General features: G+C 42.6%; 2 protein-coding genes across 5 annotated transcripts in view; one reads left to right on the top strand and one right to left on the bottom strand.

Moving 5' to 3' along the window:
* The window catches only part of LOC140476999 (actin, cytoplasmic type 5-like), a 71,089-nt gene that overhangs the window by 44,984 nt on the left and 9,675 nt on the right, over positions 1-16,430 (bottom strand). The window lies entirely within an intron of this gene.
* Positions 1,715-16,185, top strand: LOC140477000 (actin, cytoplasmic-like). Of its 4 annotated transcripts, none has more exons than XM_072570070.1 (3): positions 1,715-1,738; positions 7,313-7,422; positions 15,173-16,185. In XM_072570070.1, the coding sequence occupies exons 2-3, from the start codon at positions 7,321-7,323 to the stop codon at positions 16,175-16,177; spliced, it is 1,107 nt and encodes a 368-aa protein (XP_072426171.1). In that variant the 5' UTR covers positions 1,715-1,738; positions 7,313-7,320; the 3' UTR covers positions 16,178-16,185. The 4 variants fall into 4 exon arrangements, with proteins under 4 accessions (XP_072426171.1, XP_072426170.1, XP_072426169.1 ...); XM_072570069.1 differs by lacking the exon at positions 1,715-1,738 and adding an exon at positions 2,185-2,332; XM_072570068.1 differs by lacking the exon at positions 1,715-1,738 and adding an exon at positions 2,582-2,718.

Here is a 16,430-nt window from a genome sequence, read left to right as displayed (position 1 = left end):
CTTTTACCAAAAGAATGTATCCTTAGGTTGATATTTATGCCATAAGGAAGACATAAAGTGGTTTCAAATGGATTTGCACATGTTCAGTGAGTGAGCATGGAATGTAATGTGTAAAATTTGAGGTTATTCACTTTAGTAGGAAGAACAGATGTGTGCAATTTTTTTTAAATCAGAAGAGGATAGAAACTAGAGAAGTATTAAGGAACCTGTGTGTTCTCATCAGTAGGTTATTGAAGGCTAACATAAAGGTGCAAGAAGCTATTAGGAAGGCAAATGGTATGTTAACCTTTATCACAAGAGGATCTGTGTACAAGAATATTGAAGTCTTATTTCAATCATTAGAAGCTTGGTTAGACTACACCAAGAGTACTACGTGCAGTTTTTGTCCCCTTACCTTAAAGCTATTACCACAGAGAGAGTGCAATAAAAGTTCACCTTTTGGATCATTTTGCCAAATTGCCCCAGGTTCCATGGACTTTCACTTTCTTGACTAGTCTCCCATGTGACACCTTGTAAAAAGCTGTACTGAAGTCAATGTAATCTACATCAACTGCACTACTCTCATCTACACACACAGTCACCTCATTATAAAACCCAATTAAACTAGTGATATTAGCATTGTCCATCAGCCTCACCATATGAGACATCAGCACGTGCTTGAAGCTAGCTATCCTGTTGCACAGCGCATCTTTGCAGACAGGATGTGTACACATTGAAACAGAAACAAAACTTGCAGGTGAAACTCAGTAGGTCTGGCAACATCTGTGGGGATTGATACTACACAGTCTTTATGGAGATAGAACTCCATGATCCTGCTTTATGGGATAGATTCAGAACCAACCTAGCATCTGAGAGCTGGGTATCCCCTAAGGTGCTGTGGGTCCATCAATAGTAGAATTGTATCTGCAACCTCATGGCCTGTCATAGTGCCAACTCTACCATTACCATCAATGTGCAAACCAATGCAGGTTCAATGAGGAGTGTAAAGCGCATACTGGAAGCAGCATCAGTCATGTGACAATAAGATGCCAATCTGGTGAAGTTAAACCATGCAGGCTGGATATCAGAAGCAGTATTCAATAGTCAGGGTTAAGCAAGCTGCCAACAAACAGATCAGATCAAAGCTCTATAAATTTTCCACATCCAGTCTGAATGGTGAAAGTCGATTAACAACTGCCCGAAATATTCCCATGCTAATTGATGGAGGTTTTGCAAACATTTCAAGCCAAAAGTATGCAATGCATTATCCACCTCTGTCAATTTATGAAATCCCCACCATTTATAATCATGAGTCTCTGGCCAATTTGATCCATTACATACTACATTAAGAAATAGCTGGGTGTACTGGGTACAGCACACTCTAAGGGCCCTGAGGGAGTGATGAAGTTTCATGCTACAGAACTAGCATTGTCCCTTCAAGTCTGTTCCTATATAGCGACTACAATATTGTTATAGCATCTTTAATATCGCAAGGAGCTTTGCGGAAGTATTATAAAACACTGTATGACACCTTTGTCAAAGAGATAGAATTTATGTTCTGAAAGAAGAAAACCAAGTTGGAGAGAAGGAATTCCAGAGCTTGGTGCCCAGGCAGCTGAAGGCACATACACAAACTATGCAGCAGTTATAATCAGGAATGCAGAATAGGCTTGCATTAAAGAAGATCAGATATCATGAAGAGTTGTAAGGTTGGAGGAGAGAGGGAGGGGCAACACTTTGTAGGGATTTGAAAACAAAGGTAAGAATTTAAAAATCAGAACATTTCTTGCCTAAAAGCGTAGAGTGATGTGGTAATGGGACTTTCAGTTAGGCAAAAGATTTTTGTTTCCTTGGTTTATGCTGGCATCTACGTGACAAAATGAACACTCACAACTTGGTTGTGTGTGCAAAAAAGTGTGTAAAGGTTATGAGTTATCTGATTGTGCACACACTGGTAGTTGTCAATAAAGTAAAAATTTAGAACATTGTAAGAGAGCAATTCTCTGCTAAGTATGGAAACTGGAGTTTCAAATTGAAATCTTGTTTAACTTAGAACTTTAAAAATGGCAAGAGAAATTGGAGGTTAGCCAACACTCAACAGAAACTGCAAGTCAGTGCAAGCTAAAAGCTAGCTGTCAATCATTTGTCAATGATTGTCCAAATAAGAGGCAATTACAGTGAACATAAGTTGAGTGAGCCTTTAGAACTTGGGCGTGCTTAAAATGTTGGTCAAATGTGAGTTGATTCTGACTGCATTATAATTGCAGTGTAAAGATTGGGAAGTTGGTGAGAGTGAGCATTCAACATAGAGGGGGAAGAAGAAGTTTTATACTTGGAGTAGTTCTTGTTAGAGGTAAGTATTTAGTTTAATCTACCTGTTATCTTAAACTAGATCAAGCAAATAGTACAAAATAGGTTAAAGTTAGAAGCCAAGTTGATTATTTGCGTGAGCTTAAATTTAAATAAATAAAACAAGGTTAGATAGGAATCTCAGTGTCAGTGTTGTGTCATGACTGCAATGAGTAATAGATTGTGGGAAGGTTACAATTGCAAAGAATTACTTGTGTAATCAGGAATTCAGCATAGAGTTGTTGAGCTAGAGTCCAATGTGCCAATATTGAGAGGCATCAGGGAGGAGGAAAGTTGGCCTCAGCATTTTGATCCACAAGGCAGTCCTCCTCGTCCTTTGGTCTGGATTTTTTATTCTTGAATAGGAGTGTGTGATTGTGACGGAAGTAGGTAAGTAAATCCTAGGTGCAGTGCTGGAGGAGTTCAGCCTTTGTTTACATTCATGTGGGTGAAGTTTAAAGTGATATGGTACTGGGTGAAGAAAATTACAATCTGGGAATGTTGCTGCTCTGCACTTCTGGGAATTGTGTTGTTTTGCTTGCACTGGCAAATCAATGTAGGAACCAGTGACTTAGGTAGAATAAAGAACAAGGTTCTTCTAAGAGCCAGGGTCAAATTAATAAGGGAAATCATAAAGGTAATATGGTAAGAACTTGTGTTACATTTTTCACCTTATTTTCTTTCACTTTAATGTCAGTCTTTAAATGGGGCCTTTATTCTCAGTTACTATAATGAGTTTTATTTTGAAGTTATTTTGCAATGTTCAGCACTACTTCCAGCTGCCTAACAATTTCTCTCTAGTTGACCCTCAGTTGACCATCACTGCTAGTCCCTAACTGACCCTCTCATTGCTGACCCCTCTGATCAGTGGCATCACCCTGACACACCCTGTCGTTGCTGACCCTCTGGCCAGTGGCATCACCCTGACACACCCTCTCATTGCTGACCCTCTGGCCAGTGGCATCACCCTGACACACCCTGTCATTGCTGACCCTCTGGCCAGTGGCATCACCCTGACACACCCTGTCGTTGCTGACCCTCTGGCCAGTGGCATCACCCTGATACACTCTCTCATTGCTGACCCTCTGGCCAGTGGCACCACCCCGACATATCCTCTCATTGCTGACCCTCCAGCTGTCTGTGCCACTACCTAACGGACTGCCTTGCTGTGTACTTTCTGAACTGCAGTCTCTCCTATTCCGTGATCCTTTTTCTAACTGCTCACTCTTCATACATTGGCCTAACCTGCTCCTTGACCCACTGGCTCAAGCCTTTGCCACTCTCTGACTCCTTGCTTGCTATTTCTTCCTCTCACTGAAACTCCTCCTTGCCACCTTCCTCTCTTGACTTCTTCTGTGTGTGCTGCAGAATCTAACATTACTAGCTAATGGTTGAACTCATCTGCTCTCACCAATCCATCTTTTCTCTTCTGGGTTTTGGGGCCTGTTAACAGTGGTAAAATCTTAAGAGGAAAAGGCACTAGTGTTAACAACAAGATGTAGTTTACAGTAAGGTAGCTGTGTGTACAAGTTACATCGCCAAGTCCAGCATACTCACTGAGAATATCAGGAACCAGGAATTACACATTCAACCCAATTAGAGTCTCAGAATCACATAATTTCTATGATGGTGAAGGAGGCCATTCTGCCCACAATGCCTGTACTGATTTTATTATCTCGGGTTAATCTCCTGGCTTTTCCCCATATCCTTACACACCATTTCTATCCAAATAATCATCCAGTGCCCACTTCAGTGCCTCTATTGACCTGCCTTCAGCAAATTTCTAGGCAGATCATCCATACCTTAATTACTTATTGATAAAGTTTTGTTTGCTCACATGACCTTCACTTTGTTTGCACATCACTTCAAATCTATGCCTTACCATTCTGCTTTTCAGAGCAGGAACAGCCTCTCTCTCTCTTCAGCCTGCTCATGATTTTAAAAACCTCCATCACATTTCTATTCAATAGTTTGAAAGAGAAGTCACTGACCTTGTCCCCCCATAGCCCTTTCAATTTTCCTTATCCAATTCCTTTTAAGGAAGTTATTATTGACTCTGCTTCCATTACCCTTTCATCCCTGTATTCTAGATCATCATGACTTCCTGTGTCAACTTTTCATTGTCTCACCTCACCACTAGTTCAATGCATTACTCCTTCGGCACCCCACTGAACTATGAGAGATCCTAATAACAGAACTTGCCTTTCTTCTTTCCCAGGAAGTTTGAGGTGCTGTTCGGTGGAGATTAATATGCATTGATTGGTAGAGACAGACAACTTTATTGCACAGAATACACAGCTGGCCTTTTGGCAGAATGGAATAGAAATACCAAATTGCATTCTCTCTTTGTGTTTTAAAAGAATGCATGTTAGATAAGATTATGAGGATGAAAAGCTTTTGAAGATGATGGAAATAGTTAGAGAGCTTGGGAAGGCCAATCTCTCACTTGCCTGCTTCCTTATCCACCTCCCGCCCCCACCACGTTAGCATTTTATCTTGTATTTTAAACCAGAATGGTATATGGAAATTGCAATGCTGATCTGGATTGTCTCTGGGTGTGGGTGTTATAAAATGTAATGGCTCTGAAAGGGTTGCTGTTTGAGATCTATCCGATCTGATGTAATAAGGGTTTGTAGGGCAAAAGTTAGAAGATCTTGGGATTTTGTGGATTGAAATCTGATATCCACAGGCCTTACAGTAGTCTTAGTAACAATATCGAAATTACTAATGTAACTTGCACCTGTTTGTCATCATGCAATAAACTATATCTTGTTTAAGACTAGAGTCTTTTGTTCAGTCTCACTTATAGTTTCCTTCTCTCACTGCAAACGAACTAGTCCTTTAGACCCTGTGAAGAATGGGGAGATTGGCTGCAAATTACTCGAACAACAAGCTGGTAGTGATTGGCACCACAACACATACAACACCCGTAACATATTAAACAGCCATCTCCTACAGACAAGCCCTACGCATATACAGGATCGGTTCAGATGAGGAGGAACGGGACAGGCACTTGCAAGTATTCAAGGATGCCCTCACAAGAATGGGGTATGACGCTCAACTCATCAACCGCCAGTTCTGATGTGCCACAGTGAGAAACTGTAGTTCCCTCCTCAGGCGACAGGCACGAGCTGTAACCGACAGGATACCCGTCATTGTCGCGCACCTCCCAGGAGCTGAGAAACGACACCATGTTCTTCACAGCCTGTAACACATTATCAATAAGGATGAGCACCTCGCCAAGACCTTCCCCATGCCTTCACCTCTTGCCTTTAAACAACCACCAAACCTCAAACAGTTCATTGTTTGCAGAAAACTGCCCGGTTTTCAGAACACACCCTAAAATCCTGTCATGAAAGACGCTTTAAGATGTGTCAGAGTGTCGACACAGATACCACCATTACATGTGGGGACACCTCTCACCATGTAAGCGGCAGATACTTGTGTGACTTGGCCAATGTTGTCTATCTCATACGCTGTAGGCAAGGATGCCCTGAGGCATGATACAATGGTGAGATTGAGCAGAGGTTACAGCAACTGTTGAATGGACACCATACAACAATTGACTTCAGTGATCTGGGAATTCAACATCGGACCTTCGGCTGACCATCCTCCAAGGCAGTCTTTGGGACAGGCAACAACACAAAGTGGCTGAGCAGAGGCTGATAGCCAAGTTCGGTATCCATGGGGATGGCCTCAACCGGGACCTTAAGTTCATGTCACACCTCTCTCTGTCTCCCTGTCTCCGTCTCCCTGTCTCCCTGTCCCTCCTCCTCTCATACTTTTACTCTCACTCTCATGCTCTTACTCTCACTCTCACACTCTTACCCTCACACTCTCATACACATCCACACTCACACCCACACATGCATCCTCTCACAGACGTATACCCCTTCACACTCTCACTTACACACATACACATGCACACAATCTCTCACAGACATTCATACCCCCCCAACACACACACACACACACACACACGTTTAAGTTGTGGGGTGAATTTGTACTTGCAGAATTGTATTGTATTTTGCTCAAAAACTGCATGAATCCATATAAGATGATGTAAATCCCTTTTTTAGAAATAGAATCAGTCTGACCATTGGGGCACAGACAACCTCACATAGGACACCTCACACCTTGAATGCATTATCTGAGTCGACATGGCACCTACTAAAGTTCACTTGAGAATGTAACTTTTAAAAAAGTTCTGTGATTTATATATGAAATAACTGAAACCAACATGGTCATTATAAAAGATTCTAAAACAATCCTGGTCTTTTCAATATATAATTTCAGTTGCATCTCACTGTAAACTTTTGCAATAATTTCTGTATCTTACAATCTTATACTCCACAGCCACCTGATGTAGGAGCAGTGCTGCCAAATAAACCTGTTGGACTATAACCTGGTGTTGTGTGATTTTTAACTTTGTACATCCCAGTCCAAAACCAGCACCTCCAAATTACACTATTCATAGGCTGCCTACTCCTTATCTCTAAGTAAGGGAAGAGGGAAAAGATTTAAAAGGGACCCCAGGGGCAATCTTTTCACACAGAGGATGGTGCATTTATGGAATGAGCTGCCAGAGGTAGTGGTGGAGGCGAGTACAATTACAACATTTAAAAGGCGTCTGGATAGGTATATGAATTGGAAGGGTTTATAGAGGGATATGAGCCAACTGCTGGAAAATGGGATATCTGGCCAGCATGGATGAGTTGGACTGAATGGTCTATTTCCATGTCTATGCCTCTATGACTATAAGGCAACTTCTTGTGAACAGTTTAATTATTTATGTGGATAGTAAGTTATGAAATGTTGTGCGCAAAGCCCCTCTCTTCACATGTTTATTTTGGCTTGTGTCTTTTCTCTTACTGATGTCAGAATTATGTGATTAGTTACATCATCACGATTTACTTAAATCTCATTCTATCACAGTTACCACTTTGTTTTTTTTTAATTTCTGTGTGTTTGTTTTTCCTCACAGTTTGAGTCATGGCTGTGGTTGTGGATATTGGAACTGGGATGATCAAGGTCGGGTTTGCAGAGGATCAATATCCCACAGCAGTGTTTCCATCTGTTGTGGGAATGCATCAGGTAAACCTTCTCAGTCAGCCAAAACTGAAACACATTCAAGAGAACAAATTTCATTTTAAATTTCCTTCTAGTTGCTGGTGACTTAAATCATATATTCACCTGCATCCACTTCTTACCAGGAATATTTATTTGCATCCATACTGCAGGTGACAGCTGATCCAATCTTGATGAAGGGCTTTTGCCTGAAACGTCAATTTTCCTGCTCCCTAGATGCTGTGCTTTTCCAGCACCACTCTAATCTTGACTCTAATCTCCAGCATCTGCAGTACCCATCTCCGCATTCTCAGAATGGTGAATTAAGGGTGAGGAAGTGGTTGGGGGCTGTGATGGGTGGAGGCGGGGTGTGTACTAAAAGACCTTGGATGATATTTCATCTTGGTTCATGATGGGAGAAATTGGAAGACTCTGGATACATTCTGATACATGACTTCCTGATCTCCTGATGGATTAAGATACATGGGAAGACAAGTTAGCAGGTTAAAATAGGAAAAGACTGTCTGAATATAAAGGATAGAGGTTGGAAAGAGGAGGTGTGATTCGTAACGATAAAGGACGGATGAAAAAGGAGACTCTAAAGGGTATTGTCAGGTTTGAAGGTGCTGCCAGTGAAGTCTTCACGAGTTACAGCATTGTGTCCTATAGGTAATGTTCCTTGAGTATTAGTTGAAGAAGTTTTTGTTTAAGTTAGTGGATGAGTGCTGATCAAGCAAACAGCTCTTTGATCGATGAAGTGTTGTTTTAATCGAGAGATACAAATGTAAGTGCACAGGTAACTTGTATTCCTAGTTATCATGATAGCCTGTTAAGATAATTTCAGTGAACAGTTAATTTGGTGTGTTATTAGGGAGTCATGTATAGACTATGGACAGTAGGTTTCCTTCCCAAAGAAACTAGTGAACAATTTAAATTTTTGTACCAGTTTGAGAGTTTCATGGGCACATTTAGGTTTTTAACTTCCAACACTGTGAAACAAACTTGTAAACTGGCATAAAAGGTTTCTTCATCTGAAAGTTAGTGAATAATTGAACACACCGCAATCATCAGTGAGCAATTCCATTTTTGATCTAATGAGGGAGGGCAGCTAATTGAAGAAGCAGTACAGAACTGGGCCTAGAGTACTGCCTTGACAAACTCCAATGATCTCCTGAAGTTAAAGTAGTTCATCTCCATAAACCATAACTATCTTCCTTTATGTCAGCCACTATATAAAGGAAACTTACAGCACAAATGAGACCATTTGGCCTATTATTATTCATAATCCAACTTTATAGCTCATGGATTGTGAAATAACTCTACAGAGGTTGGTATCCCGTCACCAATTCACCTTTTATTTACACATGGAGAGTCCTTGACAATGATCCAGCTCCCTCAGAGCCAGCTCTGAGTGAACAGAACCTCTGACACTTCTGATTATATCTGTCAGCCAGGGCTCCCTGATTGGGGCTGTCAATCTGGTCCAATCAGAGAACTCATATTCTATGAGATCCACCTGACTGACCTTGTTACAATCACTACAGGTTGCAATCCTGTAGGTTAGAGCATCATGAATATATACAAATATTTAAATGCAATGAGGATTTTTCATTCTATTATCCTTCAGGTTTTGAGTCCAAGGTATTGATATATATTATTAAAAGTAAACAACCCAGATCCAAGATCTGTGGAGCCTCAATGGAAATTGCCTTCCAGTCAGAAAAGTGCCCATCAACCATTGCTTCCTACCGAGGTAAAAACAATGACTGCAGATGCTGGAAACCAGATTCTGGATTAGTGGTGCTGGAAGAGCACAGCAGTTCAGGCAGCATCCAAGGAACTTCGAAATTGACATTTCTGGCAAAAGCCCTTCATCAGGAATAAAGGCAGTGAGCCTGAGGCGTGGAGAGATAAGCTAGAGGAGGGTGGGGGTGGGGAGAAAGCAGCATAGAGTACAATGGGTGAGTGGGGGAGGGGATGAAGGTGATAGGTCAGGGAGGAGACGGTGACTACCTGGTCAGGTCCACGCCCCCCTACAACGCACCCTCCCATCCTGGCACTTTCCCCCGCCACCGCAGAAACTGTAAAACCTGCGCCCACACCTCCTCCCTCACCTCTATCCAAGGCCCTAAAGGAGCCTTCCACATCCATCAAGGTTTTACTTGCACATCCACTAATATCATTTATTGTATCCGTTGCTCCCAATGTGGTCTCCGCTACATTGGGGAGACTGGGCGCCTCCTAGCAGAGCGCTTTAGGGGACATCTCCGGGACACCCACACCAATCAACCACACTGCCCCGTGGCCCAACATTTCAACACCCCTCCCACTCTGCCGAGGACATGGAGGTCCTGGGCCTCCTTCACCACTGCTCCCTCACCACCAGACGCCTGGAGGAAGAACGCCTCATCTTCCGCCTCGGAACACTTCAACCCCAGGGCATCAATGTGGACTTCAACAGTTTCCTCATTTCCCCTTCCCCCATCTCACCCTAATTCTAAACTTCCAGCTCAGTAACTGTTCCCTTGACTTGTCTGGACCTGCCCTACCTGCCTATCTCTTTTTCCACCTATCCACTCCACCCTTTCTTCCCTCACCTTCATCCCCTCCCTCACTCACCCATTGTACTCTATGCTACTCTCTCCCCACCCCCACCCTCCTCTAGCTTATCTCTCCACGCTTCAGGCTCACTGCCTTTATTCCTGATGAAGGGCTTTTGCCCGAAACGTCGATTTCGAAGCTCCTTGGATGCTGCCTGAACTGCTGTGCTCTTCCAGCACCACTAATCCAGACTTTGCTTCCTACCATTGAACCAACTTGTCACTTGAATTCTTACTTTTCTAACCATTTTGCCATTTGTGATTTTGTCAAAAGCCTTGTTAAAATTCATGCAGATTACATCTAATGTGTATTAAATAAGTACATGTCTTCAAGTTGTCAGTCACAGAAACCCAGATATGGGCCACACTTCTGGCCTGTTTCAGAATGGTCTGGATGTGGGACCCACTGCTTGTTGTCTGCCCCAGCACCCTCTTATTTCAAAGGCATTGGAAAATGTGGGCATTGATGCCCACCATCTCTATATGCTCAGCAAATGCTACACTGTATGACCTACTTCTCCCATCTCACACTTCCAAGTGTCCAGCTGTGTCCTTGACTCATCTGCTTTATTCACTAATCTGTGAGCATTGAAGTATATACCACTACTCTTTGAACAACTTCCTTGATTATTTTCTACAGTTTTCTTTCTTTTATATCATTGCTTTCCAATTTTCTGCTTTTCATTTCTAGTATTTTTTCTTTCCTTTCTGAATCTGCATTCAAACTCTCATCCCCCAGCCTATTAATTTAAACTCTCTCCAGTAGCACTGGTAAACATTGCTGACATGGTATTGATGTTGGGTCTGGCACCAGTGATGAGCAACATAGAACATACAACATACAACAACATCATAACCTACAACAGCTTGTGTAGGTCCAACCTTCCTTGAAATTGGCCTCAATGTCCTAGGAACCTAAAACCCTCCCTCTAGCACCAAATATGCATTTATTGGCACTGACAATCAATTTCTGTGTTCAGTGGTGCATGGTAATGGGAGTAATGAGGACATTACCTCTCTGAAGACCTACTTCTGAATTCCTTTCTTAACTTTGTAAAAGTCTACCTCATTTCTCTTTCTACCTGTGCTATTGGTACCAATACGAACAGTGATTTCTGGATGCTCATTCTCTCTCCTCAGAATGCTCTGCTGCTTCTCAGTGAGATTTCTAACCCTGCAATGAAGGAAGCAACATAACAGCCTGGTGTCAACATTTGCATCCATGGAAATCCCTGTGTGTTCATCTGACTATTGATCCTTCTTCAGTATTACTCTCTTCTGAGCTTTTCCATGCCTCTTTGTACAGTTGAAATGCCTCAGGAGAATCTTTGTCCTCACCAGTATTTTGGATTGAATATCAGCAAGACACTGAGGAACACATGGAGGAACTACTGCATTAACTGCTTGTTGTGCTTTATCTGTCTGCTGGTCACCCATTTCCTCTCTACTTACACATTGTTAAGATGGTATGGTGACCACCTTCACAAATGTGTTATCTACATTACTCTAAGTCTCACAGCTACAATGCTGTGATAAGTCATAGAATAGAATTCCTACAGTGTGGAAGCAGGCCATTCAGCCCATTGAGTCCGCACCTTCCCTCCAAAGAACATCCCACCTAGACCCACTTCCCTACTAAATCCCTCTAACCCTGCATTTCTCATGGCTAATCCATCTAGCCTGCACATCCCTTGACACTATGAGCAATTTAGCATGGCCAATCCACCTAATATGCACATCTTTGGATTGTGGGAGGAAACCTGAGCACCTGGACGAAACCCATGCAGACATGGAGAGACTGTGCAAGCTCCACACAGATGAATTGAACCATATTTGAACCCCGCTCCCTGGTGATGTGAGGCAGCAATGCTAACCACTGAGCCACTGTACTGCCCCTAGTAATGCCAGCTATTGCACAATCATTGAAACCTAGAGTCCCAACTCCTTCAGCTGATGATGCTTTCAATACATGTATTTTCCCTCTGATCCCTGTGAACCTTTTAACTCAGACTCTGGTGTATATTGGTTGAATTATTTGATTTCAAGGGAAGTCATTCTCACCTCCCCATTCCTGTTTAGTTCTTGAAGTTTGAATATAAGCTGATGGAATGGTAATTGACTGAGTTGAGTTTATCTTTCTTTTTTACATAATCAGAAGTCACATGACACCAGGTTACACTCCAAAAGGTTTATTTGAAATCACAAGTTTTGGAGCATTGCCCCTTCACCTGTTGGACTATAACCTGGTGTCGTGTGACTTCTGACCTTGTTCACCCCAGTCCAACACCGGACACGTCCACATTATGTAAAGAGGACACACTCAGACAATTTTCCACTTTGTGTAGATACCATTGTTGCATCTGCCCTGGAGCAACTTGGCTAGCAGCAAGGCCAGATCAGGCAAACTAGTCTCAGTATTACAGTAGAGATGTTGTTGAACCTCCCAGTGTTTGTTGTATCTAGTTACTTCAATTACCTCAAAAGATTGAAGAGGTTGGGACTGATTTCCTTGCAGGAGGGAAGATTGAGAGACAATCTGACAGAGATGTTCAAAACTATTTTGGGTCTGGAGAGAGTGAATAGTGAAAAAACCTGAATGTAGGTTTGCTTGCTGAGCTGGAAGGTTCATTTTCAGACGTTTCGTTACCATACTAAGCAACATCTCAGTGAGCCTCTGGATGAAGACTGGTGGCATGGCCCGCTTTCTATTTATGTGTTTAGATTGCCTTGGGTTGGTGACGTCATTTCCTGTTCTTTTTCTCAGGGGTGGTAAATGAAATCCAAGTCAACCTGAGCTAACTCAAAACTCATTAAGGAAAAGAAATTCCCACTGGAAGAAGATTTGAGAGTAAAAGGGCACGGATTTAAGATAAATTGGCAATAAAATCAGTGCAGAACATGAGAACATTTTATTTTTACACAACAAGTGATTAAGAATCCAAAGTAATGGAGGAAGGTGTGATATTCTCAAGGGAATTGAATGCTTATCTGAAAAAGAAGCATGTTTTGGGTTACAGGGAGAAGATGAGCAAATGGAATGTGGCAAATTACTGACTTTAGGTACGAGTGGCAATATGAATGGGGTAAAATGTCCTCTTCAGTAGTGTGACCATGCTGTGCTTCGTGCACTCTGTTGATTCCTGGTGTCATGTGCAGTGACTCGAGACAGATATCTATGATGGTAAGAACCACAGAAAGAGGCCAAAAAGGAGTGTCCACATTCTGGCTGAAGGTGATTACAAACCTTGGAGCCTGGACTTTGATATTCTAGTGCTGGGAAATACTATTAGTTACAAACAGGGATGGTGCTCAATTATCTATAGTATTGCTACCCTTATGTGCTAGAACCGCTCTGATCCTTTGGTTGTGAAATATCTGTCCATAGCACGTTATTTTCACTTTGGACTACAAGAACACGGTGGCACAGTGGCACAGTGGTTAGCACTGCTGCCTCACAGCGCCACAGACCCGGGTTCAATTCCTGCCTCAGGCGACTGACTGTGTGGAGTTTGCACGTTCTCCCCGTGTCTGCGTGGGTTTCCTCCAGGTGCTCCGGTTTCCTCCCACAGTCCAAAGATGTGCAGGTCAGGTGAATTGGCCGTGCTAAATTGCCCGTAGTGTTAGGTAAGGGGTATGGGTGGGTTGCGCTTCGGCGGGGCGGTGTGGACTTGTTGGGCTGAAGGGCCTGTTTCCACACTGTAAGTAATCTAATCTAATCTAACACAAGAACAGTTAGCTGGTATATGTTATGTACTTATTGAGATACTGCCACGCGGTTTGCTGCCTGTCGAACCAAGAATAGATATGATAGAACTGGAGGAATGAAGAATATAGGCTATAAGGTTACAGACAATGATGGCTTGCTGCTGCTGTTTGCTCCTAGTGCCTCACGGATGCCCAATTTTGATAGGTTTAATCTGCCTTTAATCAAGGAGACAATTGCAGTGCCCTCTGTGGGCATTGTTAGTTAGGCCAGCATTTATTTTCTATTTTTAATTACCCTGGAGAAGGCAGTAGAGAGCTGCCTCCTGAACTGCTATAATTCTTACAGTCTAGGTACACCAACAGTTAGTAAGGAAGATTTTGACCCAGCAACAGTGAAAGAACAGCAATATTGTTCCAAGTTAGGCTGGTGAGTGGCTTGGAGGGGAACGTGTAGGTGGGGTGGTGTTTCCATGCACCTGCTGCCTTTGTGCTTCGAGGTGCATGCATTTGAAAGGTGATGTTGAAGGAAGCTTGGTGAATTATTGCAGTGCAGTATGTAGAAGGTACACGCTGTTGTCACTGTGGATTGGTGGTGAAAGGAGTCAATATTGGAGTGTCACTCTAGGACTCTGACAATTTAGCAGCTGTACCCTTTTGACCTTAAGCCAGTCCTGAACTGACGGTATTGCCAAGCCACCCTTGATTCGGTGTCATGGTCCCCTAGGCTGAGCACATTCTATGCTTTTGTTATCACTGATGTTATTTCAAAGTGTGCTCAACATAGATCTCCAGCTGGGGTATAGTTGCATGATAATCAAGAGTTTTCCACGTTTATAAGACTAGATAGGGTTCAAGGTAAATGTTGAGAATGCCCAGGATCACCTTCCTCCCCATACCCCTCAATTGTACATCACTGTGCCTCCACCTCTTCTGTCCTGTCCAATATAAGACATAGGAGAAAGTGAGGACTGCAGATGCTGGAGATCAGAGTCAAGAGTGTGGTGCTGAAAAAGCACAGCAGGTCAGGCAGCATCTGAGGAGCAGGAGAATCGATGTTTCGGGCATAAGCCCTTCATCCTCAGATGCTACTGGACCTGCTGTGCTTTTCCAGCACCACACTCTTAATATAAGACATACCCAGGGATGATGACAGATGAGGTAAAAGCATTGATTTGTTTTCTAGCGCTACTCGAACCTTGATACCTGCTGAAAACTTTTGGTGGACAGGATTTTTTAGTTTGGGTGTGACTTTGTTACACACTGATTTGGAAGAAAAACCATTCTGACAAAATACTAAAAATAAAATCAGGATTAGAAAGAATTTGTGGGAGATAAAAGGGAATTCTAAACAATGGAGCAGGCAAATGTGGGAATAAACAATATGGCGAATGTTAGATTGCATAAAAGAGTAAGATGAATGACAACATAAGAAAAGGGAAAGTAAAACAATCATGTTTTCTTTTCTACTTTAGGATGCTATTCTCAGAGCAGACTTAAATAATTACTGTGTTGGGAAAGAAGCCAGGGACAGGCCAGACATTTGGATCTCCAAATACCCAATCAAACATGGGATTGTGACCAACTGGGATGACATGGAAAAGATTTGGCAACACATCTTCAACAATGAGTTGAAAGTTGCTCCAGCAGAACATTCCATTCTCTTCACAGAAGCACCTCTCAACCCCAAAGCTAACAAAGAGAAGATGACCCAGATGATGTTTGAGAGTTTTGACATACCACGCGTTTTTGCTACTGTTCCTAGCTTACTCTCCATATATGGAATGGGCCGCCTCAGAGGCCTTGTATTGGACAGTGGTGAGGGCGTGACCTCTGCTATGTCAGTCAATGATGGCTATACCATACCTGAAAGCATTCAACGCCTAAACTTCGCTGGCAGGGAACTAAACGACAACTTAATGGAGAGCTTGATTCAGCGTGGCTGCCACTTCAGCACGGCTGCTGAGAGATTGCTTGCCGAAAATATCAAAGAGAGGCTTTGCTATGTGGCCCTTGACTATGACCAGGAAATGTCAAAGGCTACCACTACTTCCACTCTAGACAAAAGCTATGAACTTCCAGATGGTCAAATCCTCACCATCAATAAGGAGTGTTTCCAATGTCCAGAAGCTCTATTCCAACCTTCCTTTTTGGGAATACCATCAGCTGGGGTCCACAAGATTGTCAATGACAGCATCGAGGCATGTGAACATTCTATCAGGAGTGATCTCTATGCAAATATTACTCTGGCTGGTGGATCTACCATGTTTCCAGGCATTGTTGATCGAATGCAGAAAGAAATCACAGTCTTGGCTCCAAAAACAACAAAGATTAGAATTATTACTTCATCTGAAAGGAAGTATTTGAGCTGGATTGGTGGCTCAATCTTAGCTTCTCTCTCTGCTTTCCAGGAAATGTGTACCACCAAGCAGGAGTATGATGAATTTGGACTCTCCGTTATCCATCGCAAATGCTTTTAAGTGTTATGGCTGAGGGCTGGGGGGGTTGGGGGGGGTGGGGGGTGAGAGGGGGGCAAGATATTCAAAATATGCTTAATGATGTTATTCTGGTTGATTTACGATTGATATCATGATGATGGTGACATTGACACTAATTGTATTTCTGAGTTTCTATGCCTTGGTCTCATTTCATCTACTCCTGGTAATTTAAAAAAATAATATCTTTGATTTGAGTGCAACAGGCAGGTGAATGATGTTTTGTTGTCTGGTAAGT

Source organism: Chiloscyllium punctatum, chromosome 5 (assembly GCF_047496795.1).
Source record: "Chiloscyllium punctatum isolate Juve2018m chromosome 5, sChiPun1.3, whole genome shotgun sequence".
NCBI lineage: Eukaryota > Metazoa > Chordata > Chondrichthyes > Orectolobiformes > Hemiscylliidae > Chiloscyllium > Chiloscyllium punctatum.
The sequence above is the reverse complement of the archived record's forward strand: the minus strand, read 5'-3'. Positions and strand labels throughout refer to the sequence as shown.

What these genes read in the sequence shown, in the direction of transcription:
- LOC140477000 (XM_072570070.1), top strand. Translation starts at nt 7,321, where the DNA reads ATGGCTGTGGTTGTGGATATTGGAACTGGGATGATCAAGGTCGGGTTT. An exon ending in CTGTTGTGGGAATGCATCAG is followed by an intron (nt 7,423 to 15,172) that starts GTAAACCTTCTC and finishes TTTCTACTTTAG; the next exon opens with GATGCTATTCTCAGAGCAGA.